Source organism: Cheilinus undulatus, linkage group 8 (genome assembly GCF_018320785.1).
Source record: "Cheilinus undulatus linkage group 8, ASM1832078v1, whole genome shotgun sequence".
Taxonomy (NCBI): Eukaryota; Metazoa; Chordata; class Actinopteri; order Labriformes; family Labridae; genus Cheilinus; species Cheilinus undulatus.
This window is the reverse complement of record NC_054872.1, coordinates 33450641-33472765: the sequence shown is the minus strand read 5'-3', so window position 1 is coordinate 33472765 and position 22125 is coordinate 33450641. Positions and strand designations below refer to the sequence as shown.

Here is a 22125-nt window from a genome sequence, read left to right as displayed (position 1 = left end):
GTTCAACATAACAATTTGTATGATGCAGACGCCAATGTTTTTGCATTACTTCTTTTGGTGCAACATTTCAAGAAGGCCATTAATTTCTCTTATGTTTGACCATGAAACCAGATCAGAGTTTGTCTAACTGTTTACTTCTTCTGCTCTGTAAAACCCTCTTCTTTGATTGAATAGCTGTATCAGGTGCCAGCATAAAACTGACCGGACACAACTGAAAAGTGCTGATTACTGATATTTGTTCACTCCACGTAATTCGATGATCAGTGCTTGTAAACAGGGCTGATATCAATGGGTACTGCTGCACTGATCAATCCCCAGCTCAGTCAGAGGTTTAGTAGCTGCTAACTAACCTATCTTTAAAGTAACAAACCCCTGGCCCCAATGACAATCATTTCACATTTGCTTCCTTCTTTTGTTTAGTTTTATATCAACTTTCAGTTTTTCTGATGTCCTTGGATGAATTCCTGGAAACATATACCCATGTCTGTGTAGAAAAAATGTACATACGATTACATACAGTGGACATCAAACACTGCACGTCACCACAAACACACCATGGCAGCATCATGCTGTGGGGATGCTTCTCAGCAGCTGGCCCTCTAAGGCTGCTAAAGGTAGATGGAAAAATGAATGCTGCAAAATAAAATCCTGGTAGACAATCTTTTTAAGTCAAGAAGAGAACTACAGCTAAGGAGAAGATTAATTTTCAAGAGAAAGATACAAAAAATGGTCTACAGACGACAGGGCGAATGTTCTGCAGTGCCTGAGTCAAAGCTCGGACCTTAATCCAAAAGAGAATTTGTGGCTGGACTCCAACAGGGCTGTTCACGCCTGATCCCTGTGCAACCTGACAGAGCTTGAGCAGTTTTGCTAAGAAGAATGGAGTAAAATTGGAGTTTCCAGATGTGTAAGCCTGACCGAGACCTATCCACACAGACTCAGTGCTGTGACTGAAGCCAAAGGTACATCTACTAAATAATGACTTGAAGGTGGAGAATATTTATGCATTCACTTTTTATACATTATTTATTTGACATCTGTTTTCAGTAAGACAGCAAAGACCTTTTTGTCAAAAAAGCCTAACTATATTGACCCTGACTGATTTATAAAAACAGTAAAAGGGTAAGACACCCAAGGGGTGAATACTTTTCCTCTGCATCTTACATGCAAGTATTTTAGGCTGATATGCTTTTTTCTTCCTTTTTCATGGCAGAGTATAATATCCTTAACAAAATATTTTCGCAGAACTTTTCCCCAGTAGTGTTTGACGTTTTGCCTTGTGTATAACTGTCTTCAAAGAGGGTTTGAAAAACTTCCACCTACTACAATTAATCCACAAGCAGCAACCAAAACATATGTAAATTTTGAAAAAGTATTATGATGAGGAGAACACTCAACATGAGCAGAGCTGGTGCAACCCATTACTGCTTATCAAGCCAAAATTTGGCTTTCAAACGAATCCCAAACTAATGTTATTCCCATCGGACTCAACTGCCATATGGGTTTCTTTTAACTAGCACACATTTGCATGCTGTATGCAAAAATCATGACATTAAAAATGGTAAAAATGATTCCTGCTACTTGTAATGATCAACATGTTAAAACAGTGTCTGTGTGCATGTTAGCGTGATGAAGTAAGCTTTTGGCTAAATGCACTGATGCCTGACTGGATCGCTCATTTGGGAAAGAAAGCAAAAGTTAAGTCAAGCTTTAAAAAAGTCCTCTTCACCCAGGGAGACCACCAGACGCTTGTTATCTCCCCTTGTGATGTACAGTCGAGCCTGTGCTGCAGCCATACTCGTGTTTTTTGTGTCTCATGAGGTTTTTCTCCTCTAGTTTCATCTTCAGCAAATGAAAAACATGCTTGGACTGAGGTCAGATGACTGAGGACTGTGCACTTTACTAAAAGCTACAACTCAAATCAATGTGCTGGAATGGGGAAACAAAATAATGAGAGACCTATCACCGTCTGTTAAGAGAGAAAAATGTGAGAAAGAAATATTCTTGTAATTGCAAGACGCACACAGCTGGAGGTCTGATGCTTCACCATAGGCAGGAGAGAGAAAAGTCAGCTGCTTTAAAGCAAATAAAAATATACAAGAGCCTTCTTTCATAATTGAGGTCAGAGGTAGACGCTTACTTTAATCCTTGCAGAGGCCTGGGTCACTGCAGCCATCACTCACACAGCCATGCAGCGGTCCTAAACATTCATCACTCACTCTGGGATTTATTAGTCAGGCCTAGAGTTAGAGGGTAAGAGGTTAAATGAGGAGCATTGTGTTTGTAGTTATCAGCAGAGAGCCCAAAGTGGGTCTGTGTGCTAATTCCCACCACATACACACAAACACCATCAGCTGTTTAATCAGCAGTGTGGCTGCAGTGGCTGAGGCTTGAAGTTAAATATACAGTCGGGTACAGACATATGTGTAACAGTAAACAAGCTGATTACTATCAAGCACATAAACCCCTTAACACACAAACACCATGTGGAAATCTGATCAGTCTGCACTCAGCGGGTGCCCAAACACATACTTCTTTAGTACACTGTTTGACCAAACAACAAACTGACAAGCTCATTCTCTGCCTAATACACGCCTACGTGCACACAGACAACTTGGTATAAACAGGGCCACAACCAGCAAGCCGGAGAGCCTAGGGGCTCTGTGCCGTGTCTCATCACTGTACGCTAATGTCGAACACAGTGGTGGTGCTCGGCAGAGCTGCTGTCACTTTGGCTACAGATCCAGGTTATTTGCTCAGAGCTCAAATAGGCCAGGTTCTGAATTACGGGGTCACCGCTTTCACGAGGCGCACTCTTTTGTCTGTGACAAACGTGCTGTCCAAAGAACAGTGTTGCACGAGCTGTTGTTACTAGCTGCGGCTTAAAAGCCTGTCTGCTGTGCTCAAGTCTTTCACATGCAACTAGAAAACCAAAGGAGTCAGAGTGAGTCTGTCTGTGAGAGAGTGCATGTGTGTGTGTCTTTCTCTGTGCAAGAGCTCTCTATCTTGCCAGCTTTGAATCCAAAGCAATTAGAGAGGCCAGATGGTGGGCTGGACTCACAGTAAATAGCTGTGCATTGACAGAAGAAGACTGCAACAAAAATGAACTGTGACAAGGAGCCAGGATGACACACAGATACATGACTGCATCAAAGCAGCAGGCAAACACTGACCACTCACTGCCATCACTGCCATAAACCAACTGTCACCATGCTGGGGATGTTAACAGCAGGACTGGACTGCATCGCCTGGTGTAATCTTAATACAGCAGGTGCACATGCATGCATGAGGACACACATTCACAGCGGTACACATACCTGTGCACACATGGACAGCTCTCTGCATGCCCTTCTGTTAAAATTTGACCAATTCAGTTTGCTTTAGTCACTGTTTAAACAATGCAGCCTTTGAGAGGCGCTCCATTCACCCAGTTTCAGCTTGGCCTGCACATTCCCCAACTGAAAACACAAACTGCCTCTCTCCAGGAAAACCACTGAAGCTGCAGAGCCACATTCCTCAACTCCATCCTCTTCTCTCTCTCTGTACAGTGTGGGGCTGAAAGGTGTAGAACCATGCCGATTTAATGATTATATATACGCACTGTGAAATAAGCACATAGTGTCATCACTCTTCATTAGCTACATGCTCAGATGCAAAACCTCATAAAAAATGTGACCTTTAAACAAGAGTACCAAAGTCTCCTTCATACCTGTTACCAAGGCAGCAAAGGTAAATTAGCCAACCACGGCTCACATTTGCAGATAAGAACAAAATTACACAAAAATTTCAGTTTTTCCCAAGTGCTGTTAAACAGAGCAAGGAATTTTAAACACAGCTTTTCTTTTGTTTTCAAAGCAAGAAAATACAGTTATCCTAATATTTCCAAGTGTCAAAAACTACAGTGAAAATAATTGTCAAGAAATCCAAAGAGCACAACACAGAACAGACTCTGGAAAGAAAACTAGTGAGAGACGTGAAAGATCCCGGAACAACTGCCAAGACACTAGTGGGTGACTTAAAGTTCCTCTAAAGTGATAAAAAGCACCATTAATACTGGTGATGTCAAGGGCTCAGATTTTTGCCCTGCTCAAAGAAAACCAAGCCAGGAAAAAGGTAAACACCGTTCTAACGGTCTGATTAAAAAAAATCAGCCACATGTAGATTTCACATGTTTACAGCAACCTTATTCCAACATTTCTGATGTGTTAAGACACAAAGTTTGGATTTCACGTCACAGTGACTTAGTCAAGTCAGAAATTGTGGTCTCAAAGAAGACCATCACTTGAGTCCTGCAAAAGAATTAACTGTGAGGTTACAGACCAAGAACAACTGCAGAAAATACCTCTTTAAACTAGACTGAAGTCTGCTAAGGACAACCTAGGGAAAGATTCTGCATACTGGAAGCATCCTCTTTGGTCAGATGAGATGAAACTAGATCTATTTGGCCATAGAGACATTGCTGATGTTTGGAGAAAGAAGGGAGAGGCATCTAACCCAAAGAACGCCGTCCCCAAGGTGAAACATGGCGGTGGGTGTATTATGCTGTAGGGATGCTTCCCTGTGTCTGGAACTGAGAATCTTGTAAAGATGGAAGGAACCATGAAGAAAGAAGGATGTGTGAAGATTGTGAAAGAAAACCTCAAGCAGTCAGCATCAAAACTGGGTCTGGGTTGTTGCTTTGTCTTCCAACCAAGCAACGACCCAAAACGTTTGTTGCTCCTGGTGAAGAACTACCTCCAGAGGACCCAAGTAAACGTTATTGACCGGCCTGCATAAAGTTCTGACTTAAATCCCATTGAAAATCTGTGGGGTGAACTGAAGACCAAGGTTCATGCCAGAGGACCATCAAATCTGGAGGAGTTTTAGAGATTGGCAAAAGAAGAATGGGCTGGGGTTCCACTTGCGACATGTCCGAGACTTGATGAAAACTACAACAAACGAGTGCAGACTGTTATCCAGCAACACAACCGACTATTGGCATCAGAGGGGCTGATAATTTTGACCCTGGTAGGGCACATACCAGGAATACTAGGACGTTTGGAAAAGCAAGGATGAAAAGTCTTTGCTCTGTTTAATAGCATTTAGGAAAATGAAATTTAATGGGGGGCTAATACTTTTGCCCTCATCTGTACAAATCAGACAGGGAGAAGGTAGAGCTTGATTCCAGGACAATTCTAACCCACAGAAGGGTTTTTACTGTTTCTAGGTTCAGTCTGCTATAAGCCAGTTATCTCACGTCTGTTGACACACACACACACACACACACACACACACACACACACACACACACACAGATTTATCAAAACTGAAATGACGCAAACGGCCAAACCAGGAAATGAGAGTTGGGGGAGAAAAGCAGAGGAGAGGTGGCATGTCTGGAGTGTGAAAGATGGGTGACAGACAGAGAGGCCACTTCATATCCCGATCAATTAATCTATAAATCTAATCAGTGAGAATCAATGACTTGCGCTTCTTTTCAATCTGTCTCCTCAATCATCCTGACTCACCTACAGTGTTACAGAGAGGGAGAAACAGACACCAGGCTCAGCAAGACAGTAACATTTTAAAAATCAAGAAATCTTTAATAGCAACAGAATACGAAAAAAATATAGAAAGACACGACAAAATGGTGACATTTCAATTCTTTTTTTTTTAAAGACCAAAATAAAATCAAAATTAAAAAATACAAAAAAGAAAAAGACAACTTTTACACAAAGCAGTTATTAATAATCATAATAATAATAATAATAATGTAAGAAAAAGCACATTTTTGGGGTAAGACTGTTTCGTAGTGTGTACAGTTCTTTTGTATAGAAGAAGCACATTTTGCCAGTTTTGGCAGCAATCACAGCGCAGCAGTCAAGAATAAAGCACTCCGAAAAACATAAATTATAAAGCACTGCAAAATAACAGAAAAGAAGAGAAACTGTAATAGGAGAAAATAAATCCTTCATGCTTGCTGTCACTGAGAAATACACAAACGTGACACCATAAATTAGTAATTTTTTCTCTGCTACATATTTATATATTTATACTATGTACACAGGAAGGATTTCTCTTTTCTTCTTTTTATGCATGTGACATGGAGGGTGTTAAGGCTTTGATAGTCATCAGATGTTTGGAGCCAAAGAAACACTAACAGTATGTGGCTTTCTGGTAAAAGAAAAATATTTTTTAAACTATCTAACCTTGTGCTAGACCCAGACCTGTATCTTGGATTTCTCTAAAAGCAATTTGTCTGACAGGCCTGTACTTGGCGGGTGGCAGTGGTGTGTGTGTGTCTGTGGAGGCGGTGGTGGTGGCAGAGGTGGCTGGAATTGGAAAAAAAAAAATCAGAAAACAAAATATCGGATGCGAGTAGGAAGTTTTGACTCTTTAAAAGCATTCAGAAAGATCTGGGAGGGGACGGAGGTCAGCAAACGGGGGCATTTTTGTCAAAGCTGCATTTGCCATGTGGAACAAATGCAGAACGGACAGTTTCCTAAAAAGCTTGTTTCCTCTGACACTGGGTGAAAGGTGTGTGTCACTAAGTGTGCACTTGTCTGTGTCCATGAGTTTGGGAAGGAGTCAGAGGAGGAATAGAAATCGACGGAGCAGGGGGACACTTCTCGCCGCGGCTGTAACAGGACTGAGTACAAGTCCTGACAGAGCCACTGAGCAAAAAGAGGACAAAGACAAAGTGTGGATGTGTGTGTTTTTGTGCAGCTATGCCAGCAGAGTCGTGTGGGCACGTGTCAGGAGATGGCAGAGTTGTCAGGTATGAGGTGTCTTCTGCACAGTTTGGCTGTGGGAGTGCGCATAATGAGAGTGACTGAGGGGTGTTTGTGTGGGCGAATGTTTCTCTGCATTCGCCGTATATATGTGTACAGTGTGTGCATGTTTGTGAGTCAGTATTCTGTCCAAATGCACAATAGTATCTTCACTACACTAGTTTTCCATGGTGACAAAGGGTGGCTACTAAGGTTACAGCCCCTGTGGCAGTGAGAGATGCCTCAAAGCCCTGGAGCATCACCAAAATACACGCTGACACTCACTGAACATGCGCAGCTGAGTCAGACGCAGCACAGGCATTGTTTGTGTGTTTACCTGATAAATTATGAGCATTGTGGGTATTTTTGCATTGGCAGGGTGTCAGTCAAGGAGAAGAAGAAGCCAATTGTGCAAAAAATAGAGTGTGCTTATTATGTGGAAATGCAGGGAATGCAAAATTTAACCAAAAAAAAATATACATATTTATTTTTTCCTCCAGTATAAATGAACTCTTAGGCTTTAGATAAATTCAGCTCAGTAAGACTTAAACTCCAACACTGAACCAGAGAGGTTTTCATTAGATTAAAAATTACATTCTGAAGACCTCTGAGACATTTTGAACTTTCCAACCTAACACGCCTTCCTCCTCACTTCCACAACACTGGCAACACTGGCTCCATCGATCTGATATTTACATTTTCATAAATATCCACATTTTCACGAGAAAAATAAAGATGCTTACATATATAGTACACGGATACCTCACACCAAAATGTACATACAACAGTTTTGTCCCTTATGCCGCCATTTTCATCTCACATATTACACTCTTTGTAGCGGTGACATACACAAGTGCAAAAATAAGTAATACATTTCCATTTTTGAGTGGTTGTGGCAAATCAGCCATGCTCGGTTAAATTTTCTGTACCCCAGGTTTACAGGAGCTGCAGTTGTGTGTAAGCTAAGGCCATTAGATGATAATCCTATTGAACACACTGGCTTACAATATGCTAGACAGTGCTCAAATATAGGGAGCTATTTTTGTTTACCTCCTCTGTCTCTCTCCTCTTCACTCTCTCTCGGCCCTTACTCGCAAGAGTGTTTCAAACATCCATAGTTCAAGGTCAAGAGCAAGTGTTATAATAAATGCAGGCAGGCGCAGTCATTTCTTGCCCTTGGCAATGGGTCACCTATTGTTTGACCTTATGACCTGCAGCACACTACAACCCAGATCTTAGCTGGGCATTACAGGAGGTCAGTACAGTCATCGATAAACGGCTCTCTTAGGATTCCCAGAGGGTAAAAGGGGAGTTAATTAGAAGGCCAGAAACCTACAATTAGAGGAGCTTCTCTTCAAGATTGTCCATCACAGTCATCCAGCGGCTACTAAACACAGAGATGCACATTAAACTCACATACTGAGCATTAAAGACAGCTGTGTACAGTTGCCACGAGTAACGTTTGCCTGAGTGGGCCTCCAGTGGCTCGTTAGATGGATAAATTAACAGTCCGGAGAAATTTAGCCCGAAGCCGCATCATAAAGGGCCGTTCACAAGTTACTGCCAGTTAGTCAATACAACTCCAATGGGTTTAACATGGACCTTGATCAATCCACAACATTTAGCATCATCCACTAATAGAAAGAAATATTAGATGATGTAACTGTAAATCTATCCAAGATAACACCGTTTTACTGAAAAGGTGGGGTTCTGTTTTATCCAGCCATTTACTTAAGTATAGAAGGAGACAGGAGCATCCATGCAACGGAGAGCACACGGCCACTTCAGGTGGATTAGTCAGCCCTGCATGTCACGGCAGGCCGCACTGGAATAGAGTAAGTGGGGCGCTTGACACATCAGGAGCAGTAAAATACTCCCCCTGCTCTCTGCGGCCCTGACCTCAACACCGCCCTGGATAAATCATAAACTCCCCATAAACACCGGAAGAGAGAGAGGGATGATGAGAGAGAGAGAAGGAGGGGTGAGGGAGAGATAGAGGTGGCGGAGGGAGGAGGGGGGAACCGCTACGTCATAAACGATAAGTGGTGGCAATCTGTTGGTCCCGGCTAAAGCGAGCGACTTCACGGCTCATTACCAATCAAGCTCCTCCTGTCAGGAGCGCTCCGAGGAGATGAGGATGAGGAGGAAGAAGAGAAGAAGAGACATGCTCCTCTTCTTGCTTTCCTGCTTCCTGCATCCCTCTTTCCATCCCTTGACCCTGTCAGATCAGCTACACCTCATTCCCTCGTCTCTTGTTTACCGTTTCCTTCCTCGAGGCACAGTGCAAAAAAATTTTATGTGAATACCTTGTTAAGAAGTCGCTTCAAACTCTGTAAACTTGCGTTGATATATTCAGCTGGACTTGATTTGAGCAGCACATTAATGTCATCTTTTAAGTCCACTGCTGTTATTAGCAGCAGGAATGTTTTTTCTTTAGGTTTAAAAGGAGCATATACATTGGTCTCATTTTTCTGAATTGCATGAAGGTTACTGTCTATGCCTTCCAGTGTTTTCCTCCAAACCCATCACCTGCTCCTAACTAACGCAGCAGCTGTCACAGCACAACGCAGCATCAGAACAAAAAGCTTTCTCATGGGAGGACTGATACAAGCAGGCAACATGTAGCTGGCTTGACAAGCCTTTCCATCTTTACTGTTTTGGTGAAGATAAGAGTGAATTTGCAAGTGAGTTTGCCTCCTCTATAGCCAAGCTTGTATCATGATTCCATTATCCTACTCCCACTCCACACAGTTTGTCTCTTTTGTCTGTCAAGAGTTCTTGTCAAGGTCCCAGTGATAGCGATAGCATGAACAGAAACAGTGGGAGATTGGTTGTTTTCTTTTCTTCGTTTGATTTTCAGTTCTTAGAGACAAAATTACAGCGACGCTCCTTTCCAGATATCTCTCCTCTCGCTCCTGTTCATTCTGTCCATTCTCTGGGTTTCATTGTGATTAATATGGGCTATATTTGAAATTAATTTTCAAAAAATAAAAGTGGTATAATTCTCTCTTTTCCTATGAAACAGGGTGAGACCCTGGAGCCATAAAATCCTTAGGAGGAACCCATCATCTTTTTCCTTTTTTTCCCTCCTCTTCTTTCCTCTCCTCCTCCTCCTCTATACATAAACAGCAGTCCGAGAGATGACCGAGCCATCCCGCTGAGACTCCATGTCATCATCCAGGTAGTCTCCAATCATATCATCCTGGTCATGAGGGCGAAGCTGAAGGATGGGAGCCCCTCCGGAGAAGTGGTCATACCTCTCCTCCTCCTCCAGCTCATCAAACTTCCTTCTCTCCGCGTCATCTAGTTCATTGCTCAGGAGGATGTCTTGGGCAGTGGGAGTAGTTGCGACAACTTCAGGCCGGCCCCCTATGGTGAGCGGCTGGTGGTGGTTGTTTTTCTCTGCGAGGCCTTGGTGGGAGGAGCTTTCGTTGTACACGTAGATGGGGCCGTTATTGTTGCCGCCTCCGACACTGCCACTCCCTGCACCTCCACCTGTGCCATTCTTGCTGGCCTTCTTACCGCTCCCAAATATGCGTGTCTTCATGTCGCTGCCGCCATTGGCACGGTAACCCTGCTGTTGCCTGCGGCTACGGGTGACGAGCACTGCGATGAGAGCGGCGACCAAAAGGAGCGCCAGCAGGGAGCCAATCACAGCTCCCGCCACCACGCCAGCATTGGATGGGTTCACTGTGGGCTCTGCAGGAGGGGGAAGGAGAAGCAGGGAGGGAGAGAAAAAGGAAGAAAGATATGGTTGAGAAAGGGAAAAAAGGAAAAAAGTTTGAGAGAAAATAGAAAGCATAAAAGGGGACCAGAAGGATGGAAACGAGGGACATGGAAAGAAGGAAGGAGTTGGATGATGTCAATGTTGCTGGTTTGAACTGTATTCACTGAAGTGTGTTAGAGTGCTGAGGTGTCAGTACAGTCAAGTGTGTGTCCATGTGTATGTGCTGAGCCTCTTCCTACACTGACATTTCCTCCTCTCCCTCAGAGCTGCTTCTGTCCCCATTCCCACAGCCACGTCACAACAACGACACCACTGCATTTCCACCCCGTATTGCCCCTTCATTGGCCAGGGTCTGTCCAAGGCTCGCCACACATCACAAGGCAAGTCAGGGGAGGGAGGGAGGAGGGAGGGTTGGCAGGCAAGCAACATATAGACTATCTGAAGTAGTGAGGGGGAAGAATGGCGTTTGTAGGGCATAGCAGGTGGAGGCCATGCAGAGGCGGAGGAGGCTGATGATGGATGGAGGAGCACAGGGTGGAAATTAGATGAAGAAGAGGAGGAGGAGTGAGTGAGTGACAAAGTGACACAACGAAATGACAAATCTTCCCAGAAGCCACGAGTGTGGAGCAGGAGAGGACGGATTGGCACCCCTCTCCACTTGTGTAAAACTACAGCCACTGCTCTCGTCCCTTTCCACTCCAGGACTACTGCTTTAGTCACGATTGTTACAGACACACGAGAAGAGGCCATTTTGAGTTCATTTTAAGGCATGTCAAGACTTTCCTGGAGCGCACTGCAACTAAGTAGGGAGAGAGTAAAACTAGGGCTCCACTACCCAACACATAGTTTTTGTTTGTGCATCATAACTCCAGGGAGACGTAGTGGTGTCTAAATCAGAGCTGCAAAGACGTCCCATAAGACCTGTCAGCCATACAGTGCTCCCTCTCTGAACTTGCACTTCCCCACTCCCCCGACATCCCTCTGCAGTGATATTAGAGCCATATTTTAAAGCAAGTGTTTTAAAAGGAAAAGATACATCAGCGTTTGCAGAGAAGGAAAGCATGGGCAAAGACTAAGGCTTGGTATTGTTAGGAGTGTTATTATTAAAGTAAATCAAAGTAGTTCGAGCCACTTCAGCCAAAACAATGTATTTGTTTTGTATGAAACAAACAGGGCATTAACACAATGAAATTAAGTTGGAAATGAAAAATAAATATGATTTAAATCAGGAAGTGTGATTAGAATTGATAAACCATGCTGGGAAAGAGAAACAACATCAGTAACACCTCTGATACATCCTATTATTTAGTATCACAACAAGCACACTAGTCAATGCACTTATTCAACACCAGAATTTATAAGAATCTATAATAGCTCTGTATCAGCATTTGCATAGTAATAAAGTGGGCTATAATAAAGCAGGGGTGCAGCCAGGTCAGAGCTTTAACATTTAAATCTTAAGTTTAAGAAGGTTTAAGGAAGTTGTTATTAGTACAACTATGAAGAGAGCAACAGGAACCCAAAATTTGGACATTTCAGAAAAAATAACATGCAGTTCAGAATAACTTCAGCTGGATGACTGATTTTAAAAACAAAGCAGTGTTTGCTAGATTAAGGATACATTTCTTTCCACACAACTGATGTTGGTGGTTAGCCACTTTAGTTAGCCATAAGAAAATATATCTATTAAACAGAATTATTCTATGTCTGCTGTATCACCAGATGTACGGTGGATATCATCTGGATCATAGGGGTACATTCTATTGGCTGATATTCAGGTCTCGGTAGTGGGAGCGGTATGAGGTAAGAAAGGAACTGAAACATCTCTTCTAACCATCTGAACATACACTAGAAGCTTTCAGAAGGACTGAGGTTTGAAAGCTTGCTTTGTTAGGATACTTTGGGTGAGTAAAGCCTCTCAGAGATCCATCACAGTGAAACTGCTTTGCACAGGCTTTTTGAGGCCAAGGGTTCAGGGCTCTAAGTGCTTCCTGGGGTTATGATAACTCTCCACAGACTCTGTGATCGGTTCCCCATGAGGGCATCATCTATATCTCTGTGAGCAGGGATTATGGCTCCAACACTGAGGGAGTTAAGGGTCATCTCCACCCATGTTGTCAGCTTTTACTGTATTGTGAAGCCTCCAAAATGCATTCTGAGCGATACACGTTATTTTACAAAGAAAAACAGATAAACAATGTTTGACGACTTGTTAATGATGGAGGAACACTTTGGTGTGACGTGTTTCTCCAGAAGCTGTTTTTGTACTTTCTTAGGAGCTTAGACGAATAAAACTAGGGGGGTAAATAGATGCATGTGTATTAATCCCACTTTCACAGAACTTCATTTATGTTGGGGGTTTATTATGTGTATTGTATTAATACATGAACTTCTTGATTTTTATTTAATGAACTTGTTTATTCTGTTTGGATCATTTTGTTCAGCTGGATGCCCCAGAAGCAAAAAACAGCTTATACAATCACAGCAGAAGAAAGGCACTCTGTCATAGAAACATTTTATAGTAAGTCTAATGGAATAAAGTGTTTCTGCTTTTAGATTTTCTTTGCACATAAGCAAGACAATAAAAGAAAAAAAGGAAGCCAATGAATTTTTAATTTCAGTCCCTGGTTGAAAGTGATCAAGGACCCTTAGCTAAGCTGAATATCCTTTCTGTCGCTCTGGCTTTCTTTTCCACTTCCTGCACTTCGACCAGCCGCTGCTGAGGATTAACAAGCAGACACTGCTGTTGAAATCCCTGCCTAAAATTTGAAAGTAGCAAATCAGCCCAGTACCTATTGTCATTCCCATTTGAAATTCCAACAAAATCCGGCCCTTCTGTTAAATGTACAGAGAGATGACAGAATTACGCTTGTACTGCTGATTCTTGTCAGGGTGAAAATTGTTGTCCGTTGTCGTACACCTGTGCTCAGCTCCTCTCCTACTCTTTATTTCTGCTTCTCTTCTCCTTCACCAACCCTTTCTTCCATCTTCGTCTCCACTTCAACAGCTGCTTCCTGCCTACACTCTTTCAGTCTCTTCTAAATCCACGTTACCCACTATCTCCCAATTCATTTTTGTATTTCTGTCACATGATTTTTTCTCCTTTCTTTCCCATCCTTCATTTGCAATATTTCCCTAAGAAAAAAAAACATTTAGCATCTTTCTCCTCCTTTATTTCAATTTTTCCCTCCAGACTCCCTGAACACAGTGTCTTTCTCCTCTCCGCCTCTCCTCCGAGCAGTGCTAAACATTCTTGTTCGCACACATGAGAGTGAGAGCTAGCCCTCTGTGTCCACTTGTAACAGGAACACAAGAAATGCATTATCACCCCGGCTTGATGGAGCTCCAGCAAAAGCAACGTGCCAACAATCTCTGCAAACTGGGGCCGGATGCTGCACATTGCTGTCACATCAAAGGGAATTACACCAAAAATTTGAATGCAAATTCTTTCCAAATTGTGCTCATCCAATTATTTTTAATGCGTCGCTCAACTCAGTTTTCTAAGTGTGTCTCTCAAAGTCTCTGCTGGTAAATCCTTTCATGAATGATGATTCATGTTTTATTCTGCCCTTCTGGACACAACACTTCAAAGATTTACGAGATGGATGTACAGGAGCCACCCCAGGCTCCCAGAACAGGCCCAGTGCAGACCACAGACACATCCAAACAGAGCACAAGGGGAATCTTTTAAAGTGGGTGAGGAGAGGACATCTTTTACACACATGCTGCTGGATGAGCCAGCAGAAAAACTGCAATATGCATGCTTTGTGGATAACAAGGGGGATGAAAAAAGGGAAAAAACAAACATGCAAAACTACAGTAACTGCAGCCCCCGAGCACCAAACCATCCCCTCCTCACACACGAACACCAACACACGCAGCATACTGTGGAAGCCAAAACACAGCATGCCTCTTATGAAGTCACGTCCAGCACGACGGTACGCTCCAAGTGACCGCAAGTAATGAGGGAGATGGAGTGGAAGTAACACAGACTGTAGCCTCCCAAAATCATGCGTGGTCTTCCACACACACTAAGAGCATCATGGTCATCAGTGGCCTGCTGACGCCAGGCCGGGCTGCACCTAGAGCATGGCTTAGCGGCACCCTCTGTCAGCATGTTCACTTATTGAACACAGATGAGTGTGTATGCACATGCACGGCTGAGAGTGCATGTGTGTGTGCTAATGAGGGGTGGGCAGGGGGCCAGTTGTGGGCTGGAGGGAGTCTTGGCTCCATCAGACCTGTTCTCTGGCTGTTTTTCGCATGGCCGGAGACACACAGTGACTGACAAAGACATGCGCACACATACACACCGAAGCTCTTTGGAAGAAAATGGCCAGACTTCTCGTCCTTGAACCGTCTCCTCTGAGGAGAACGTACCGAATTGAGAGGAAATCACTTCAAACCATGTGGAGAATCATTTAAGGACAGTTCACTTTTAAGATACAGCTGAGCCACTACTGAGGAACAACTGCTGGAGTTAAAATTAGAGATGCACGATATATACAGTCATGGACGAAAATATTGGCACCCCTGGAATTTTTCCAGAAAATACATCATTTCTCCCAGAAATTTGTTGCAATTCCAAATGTTTTTGGTATACACATGTTTATTTCCTTCATGTGAATTGGAACAAGACAAAAAATCAGAAGAAAAAAGACAAAATTGACATAATTTTACACAAAACTCAAAAAATGGGCAGGACAAAATTATTGGCACCCTTTTAAAACTGTGGGTAAATCATTTTATTTCAAGCATGTGATGCTCATTTAAACTCACCTGTGGCAGTAACAGGTGCTGGCAATATAAAAATCAAACCTGAAGCCAGTTAGAATGTATAAAAGTGGACTCAACCTTTGTGTTGTGTGCCTGTGTGTGTCACACCAAGCATGGAGAAGAGAAAGAAGAGCCAAGAATCGTCTGAGGACTTAGGAAGCAAAACTGTGTAAAAATATGAACAATCTCAAGGTTTCAAGATCCTTTGTCCACTGTGCGTAATATAATCAAGAAGTTTATAACCCATGGCACTGCGGCTAATCTCCCTGGACGTGGATGGAAGAGAAAAATTGACAAATGAATGCAATGCAGGATAGTTGGAATGGTGGATAAACATCCTCAGTCAACTTCCACACAAATTCAGGCTGTCCTGCAGACTCGGGGTGTAAAAGTGTCTGCTCAGACCATACATCATAATCTGAATGAGATGAAGCGCTATGGGAGGAGACCAAGGAGAACCCCACTGCTGACATAGAGACATAAAAAAGCCAGACTGGAGTTTGCAAAAATGTACCTGAGTAAGAATCAATCCTTCTGGGAGAACATTTTGTGGAGAGATGAGACCAAGGTAGAGCTTTTTGGAAAAGCAGGTCATTCTACTGTTTACAGAAAACGGAATGAGGCCTACAAAGAAAAGAACACAGTACCTACAGTCAAACATGGTGGAGGTTCAAGGATGTTTTGGGGTTGTTTTGCTGCCTCTGGCACTGGGTGCCCTGACTGTGTGCAAGGAATCATGAAATCTGAGACTATCAAAAAAATTTTGGGCCACAATGTAGGGCCTAGTGTCAGAAAGCTGGGTCTGCATCAGAGGTCATGGGTGATCCAGCAGGACAAAGACCCGAAACATACCTCAAAAAACACCAAGAAACGGTTAGAGACAAAGTGCAGGAGAGTTCTGAAGTGGCCAGCAATGAGTCTGGATCTAAATCCCATTGAGCACCTATGAAGAGATCTCAAAACTGCTGTTGCAAGAAGGAACGCTTCAAATCTGAGAGACCTGGAGCAGTTTGCAAAAGAAGAGTGAGCAATTACAGTTGATAAGTTTAGAAACGCACTGATCTATTTTCTTATAGAGTGTAAATGGGCCTTTACTCTGCCCTAAAGGTGTGGACTTACTATTTTTTTCAACAGATTATTTTTTATGCCTCTGGTAATAGGCAAGGACATCCAGAGCACGGCGGGGTTGTGTGCTCTGGATGAAGTGTTGCGCTACGCAGCGCCACGAGTTTGCGCCGACCGAAGGCAAGCAACCTTGCTACTGGAGAGATCATGGGAGAACTGCAAGTTCACATAGGAATAGAATTTCAACAGCGGATGATTTTACCTTTTTGGGTTAAATCATCATCCATTCAGGCATGAGCCCATGATATTATTGCTTCTGCCATGGGTGAGTACATTTGGAAGTTAAAAGGTTACTGTTTGCTTACAGGATGTGTGGTTTTATGTCAAATTCTTTGGATGTGGCCAGTAAGCATGGCCTTGGATACCATCCAGGAATGTAACAGGGCTGCTATGAGCCCCTGCTTGTGTTGTGGATGTCCCAAGGGCCCGAAAACCCTGGCAGTCTCTGGGCGTATTACCAGGCACATCAGGCCCCGTGAAGTACCTTTAACACTCTGCATGCCTAAAATTTATCCACATGACCATGTCAGCTGAATTCTTGTTCAGTTGATTGAAATGTCAGATTTAACAGTTTGTAAAGACATTTAAATTCAACTAAAGGCAAAAGTAAAAAAAATAAAACTATCAATCTAATCACTAACAATCTTGTAGTTCATCACTAGTTAGAATAAGACAATATGGAGGGAATCTGGGTTAGCCACTCAGGAATCCCCGTGAGAGGAGCCTGGGATGGAGGGATGGATGGAGGGATGGAGACAACTAAGCTGTGATTAAGGAAGAGCTACTGGTATTTAAGAGTTAAGCTTCTGAGAGTGAGAGATGGTTGAATAACATGTGGGAGAGGGGGAGAGAGAGAGAGAAAGCTGGGGGCAGGAGTCTCATCTCTGAGCAGGGGAGATCAGCGGCAGACTTGCGGAGGCTGAAAGACAACCTGGGAGAGATAAGGAGGATGAGGAGAGAGCATATGCTAACTGAGAGGATGAGAGATGCAATGAAAAGAGCAAACCACAGCGAAAGAGATAGCCAGGGAGAGATAAATCGAAAGAACAGAGGAGGGGAGAGCAGGGTGGGATACATGTGTGACTAAGCAGCGGGATCGAAGATGAGAGGAGGAGTGGCAAGGAGAAGGGAGGACATCCATCCCGTTCGTTGCCTCTAAGAGTGCAAGACACGGGCACACAAACAAATGTGGATGTGTGTGTGTTGGTGTGTCATGCAGCTGTGGGGTAAAGAGGAGTAGGGGACTTGTGCTGTAGCAGGTGCTGGCCATTTCACGCCTGTCGGCCCCTCTTAGCCCTCTGTTTGTCTACACACATTCACATTAGTCCACACAGGTCTGCATCGTAGCCCCACCTGCAGTCATTCCTCAATTTCTCACACCCTGTTTAGACTGTCATCAACTCTTTCATTTGACTTCAACCAATTTAACCCACCCTTGTTAAAACTCACTCTTATAGACCTTTTAAATTATGTTTTCTTTTTACTAATTCTTAACTTGTTCTCATCTTTTTAGTTTTCTCTTACATCTTTTATCTCATCACTTTTATTCCCTATTAACCTCAAATACTACATTGCCCATTTAGCTTTTGTTTGTACGTGATTCCCGCATGCTACTCTATCTCTGCTTTTATTGCTTGTACTGCATTTTATTTTACTGTTTTATTGTTTATAGCGCCTGCCCCCCCCAATCGTTATAACAAGAGATGTTCAAAACCGTTTCCAGAGCATCTGTGTATTGGCTGATACTGAGCACTACTCCAATAATGGTATAAACTTTCTAGACCGACTGTGCCAGAAAACAGCCACATTATTCTTGCCATACAATGGACTGAGAACATGGCTCAGTAAATAGAGTGGTTTTACACAGCCCTTCTGTGACAACTGAAATAAAATAAATGATCAAAAATGGATAAAAATAGGGCAAAAACGCCCTCAATATCGGGTCTATCGGTGAAAAAACTGCTCCTATTTGAGAACCAGTTTCCTTTCTTCTATCCTTTGTTGAGTAATCAACATTTAAAAAGCCAGACTGTTGCCAAATGAATAGCTGTTTGGGAACCAAACAACCAGCTCTACTGAGCTGAGCCAAATGATCTGTATCTCTTAAAAGAGACAGATTTCCTGTCATGAGTGAGACCAGAGGTTGGTGAATTGCACTAGAGGAAATGCAGGAAAGATCAGGGTTGGATGCGCTAATCATTGACAAAACTGTAGTGAGTTTTTGGTTTTATTGCAAGTCATTTTATATTTCTTGTCCCTTTCCAAAGCTTTTACCCTCCTTTCACTGTTTATGTCCCTTTTTATTATTTCATCTATGTTTCTTTTATTGGTTACATTATTCATTCATTTGTCTGTTTATTTATTCATTAATTCATCTTTATTTATCTCTGGTCTGCTCCATCTCATAGATGTCCCTGGGTTCCTGTGTTGCCTTGGTTCAGCTGAGTTCTTATGATTTCCATTTATGCTGGTTTCTTAGGATGATTGGGTAAAATATGGTGATTGAGTTTTGTTTTGGTTCTTCAACTGTGAAAATTGCTGTTGTGCATCTTTGCTGTTGGTTGTTTTGCAGTCTTGGTCTTTTGTTTGGGTTTTTTGTTTGGCTCTGCATGTGTCAAAGGTAAGTCCATGTTTTTAAAAGTGCCAATGAAGTGATTAATTTAAAAATAATCAGCGTTTTCTCCCTGCCTTCACAGACCTTACTCTGATACATCTCGATTGCCTTGGTCACCTCTTAACTGCAAGCAAATTTAGCTCCTGTCTTATCCTCCTCCTTCTCTTCTTCTTCTGCCTGTGAGTAAGAGGGGAGTGGGAAGGAAGGAGAAGGTGTTAAGACGGAGATGGAGGAGGGAGATGACACGGCAGGGAAACTGTGGAAGTTTAAAAACTAAAGGAGAGATTAAAGAAACCAGCAAGAAAAAAAGAGGACCAAGGAGTATGGTAATAAAAAACAGAAAGTGGGATGAGAACAGAGTGAGAAAAAAGGAATGGATTCTGGAAGTGAGGAGAGGAGCAGCCAGGAGCTGAAGCAGCAAAGGGTGACTGATCCGCTCTGAGAGGCTTGGAGACAGACAGCCACACACGCCATGCTGAGAGATAGTGGAGGCCAATAGCAGAGGAGATAGAATGCTATGGCACAAGATTCCCATGGGAGTTTTAAATGCTGTCAGCATCCGTTCTCTCTCTTGCGCTATCTCTAAGCGTGAGGATTGCATGCTGCCACTGATTTATCCCGGTGCACGTTCCTCGGCTTTTTAAGTCTTATAGCAGTGGCCTTCATCTCCCTCCTTCTGCTCCCTGGATCTTTCTACCTTCCTTGCTTGTGTCTTGTAAAACCCAGCAGGAGACAGTGACATCCTTTGTGATACACAAGCCAGTAACACTACTCTGCAGCAGTACAGAATGGCCCCAGAGGAGCTGTGACGCATGCTGTGGCACCATGAGGAGCCAAGGGACTTGAAGGAAGATTGAAGAGTTGGAGAGAAAGAAAAAAGGACAAAATGAGGAGAGACTTTGCAAAAGGGACAAAAAAGAAGGGAAATGAGGGCACGAAGTGGCTGGGCTGCTTTTAAAATCTAGCCACCAGAGAAAACACACTTTTCCCCCATTCTGAGCAAAGTTTGCCCCATGTCAGCAGGAAACGACTTCCGGTTAAGTGCAGGCATGCAACAGCAAAGTGGAAAGGAATGTATTTTGTATGAGGTGAAATGCAGGAATGAACCCTTTTTGAGGGGTGCAGCAAAAACTATGGAGGAACAGCAGGGGAATGGAGACATGGTGTGTTTTCCATTTTGACCGGCACTATTCTGGATGGTTTAACTTCGAGGCCCAAGGTGGTACAACAAGTTCTACAGCACATAGACACATGTTTACACCTGAATACATGAATTTAAAGACACACCACAGCAAAACACTCACATAAAAGCAATCTGGCCTCAGATAAACACAAAAAAGCCCACAAAAATCAAATTAAAGTAGAAACAAAAGTCACAGTGAGTCAAAGGCATCACTTTTAGTGATCGCTGCCTTATTTCAAAGACTCAGACTCCAATGAACACTGCTCATTTGCTCTCTCTTACTCTCCTCTATCATTACTGCAGGTCAGGGGTACTGCTGTGAAGCCGTTCAGTTGCCTTTGTGCTCTAGCTGACTGCTCTCTCTCGTTTCACAAAAATACGAAAAAAAAGCTGTGAGCAGGACCTTCTCCTCTACATGCAACACTTTCAATGTGAACTACCACTGAAAAACACTCAGTGAAAATCGCTCTCTTAAAAGCCGTGATTTAAGAAGTAGATAGACAGACCTTGGATACAGCTGAGGCATAGAAACTTTGATAATATGGTGTTATTGAGTGCATGCAAAGAGAAACAGAAAAAGTGGCGTGCATGCTTAATAGGTAACGGCGAAGGAGAGGCATAAAAAGGTGAAGGAGAGAACCCAAAAGCGCATAAAATGCATGCAGAGACTGACTCACTGAGGACACACGTACACCCCAGACAGAGCAGCTGGACCCTCTAACCCTGAACTAAGCACCAAAGAGCCCTCAGCACAAAGACTGTCTGTGTGTTGTGTTTAAGTGACATGTGAGGCGGTACAAGGTGGATCCCTGGAGAAGACTTGAGAGTGTAGTACACCAGGAAAATGTGTAGCACGTGTGATAAAAGCACTCTTGGTTCCAGTTCATCAGTTCAGAGAATATAAATGTTTTTATATAGAAGCAAGGGGAAGGTTTGGATGATGAACAGGACCCAAGTGAGCCACAAATGTGTTTTTTATTTCACTTCTGAAATGTTCGCTGCCTTCACTGACACAGTTTGTGTGTACAATTTGTCAGTGTTTTAGACCATTTGTGACATGTGTTACACTACGTCTCGGTTTTAACCTACTTAGAGCAGCAGATGGGTGGATTTGTGATGGCATAAACAATTCTAATGCCAATTTATCAATCAGAGAAATGCCAAATAAAAAACAAACAAAAAAAAAACCACACTTCTGTTTCTGGTTTTCTCTGTAACACCACATTTGTTTCACTCCAAGTGGGTTAAAGTTTATTTTTATATCTGACCTTTATCTTCAGGATAGTACGCACATGCTATGCATTTATAATTTTGCTTTAAGTGTTGGAGGCTCTCCTTGTTTGTGTCCCTGCACTCACCTCTGACCACAGCTGTGACCTGGTCTCTGCCGGTCCCGATGCGGTTCTTCACCTCGCACACAAAAGTGGTGTTAACAGCCTCGTCCACTTTAAGCACCTTCAGCTCATTCCCGTTGACTTGCACAGTGTCAGGCATCTCTCCAGACATACTGCATGGATGTGAACAAATCAGAATGGGAAAGAGGAAAGAAGACCCAAAAAGAGGGGAAAAGAAAGAGACAAAGGTTGTGACACTTGGCACAATGAGAGCATTGAGCTGCATCCACATTCACTGAAATGTCCTATATTGTGCAATATCACCACATTCAACTAATCTTGATCGGCAGAGCAAAACTAATCAGTTTTCCCCTTCCTTAGAAAGCAATCTATTATAACACAGTGGAGGAAACATGCAATGGGGACAGAAGGAAAATCTTAACTGCTGGATCAAGCCCAAAGTCTCATCTCTTCTATTTTCCATGTCCCAGACTTTTACTTTTTTTTAAAATTCAGTCACAGTTATTCAATAGTTGATAATGCAGGAAAGGAAGAGAGAAAGTCTTATTGTGTTTCTCATTATGCGAGGGTTAAATCTCAAGTCACAGAGTCCATTA

General features: G+C 43.0%; 1 protein-coding gene across 3 annotated transcripts in view; it reads right to left on the bottom strand.

Annotated features, from left to right (window-relative positions):
- The window catches only part of si:ch73-22o12.1 (nectin-2), a 130180-nt gene that overhangs the window by 56921 nt on the left and 51134 nt on the right, over window positions 1-22125 (bottom strand). For 2 of the 3 annotated variants that reach the window (XM_041793567.1, XM_041793568.1), the window contains exon 6: window positions 21533-21681. In XM_041793567.1, coding sequence (XP_041649501.1) covers window positions 21533-21681 — 149 coding nt within the window. Of the gene's footprint in view, window positions 1-5579; window positions 10449-21532; window positions 21682-22125 lie in introns of those variants that run through there. The other variant, XM_041793566.1, reaches the window with a different exon arrangement.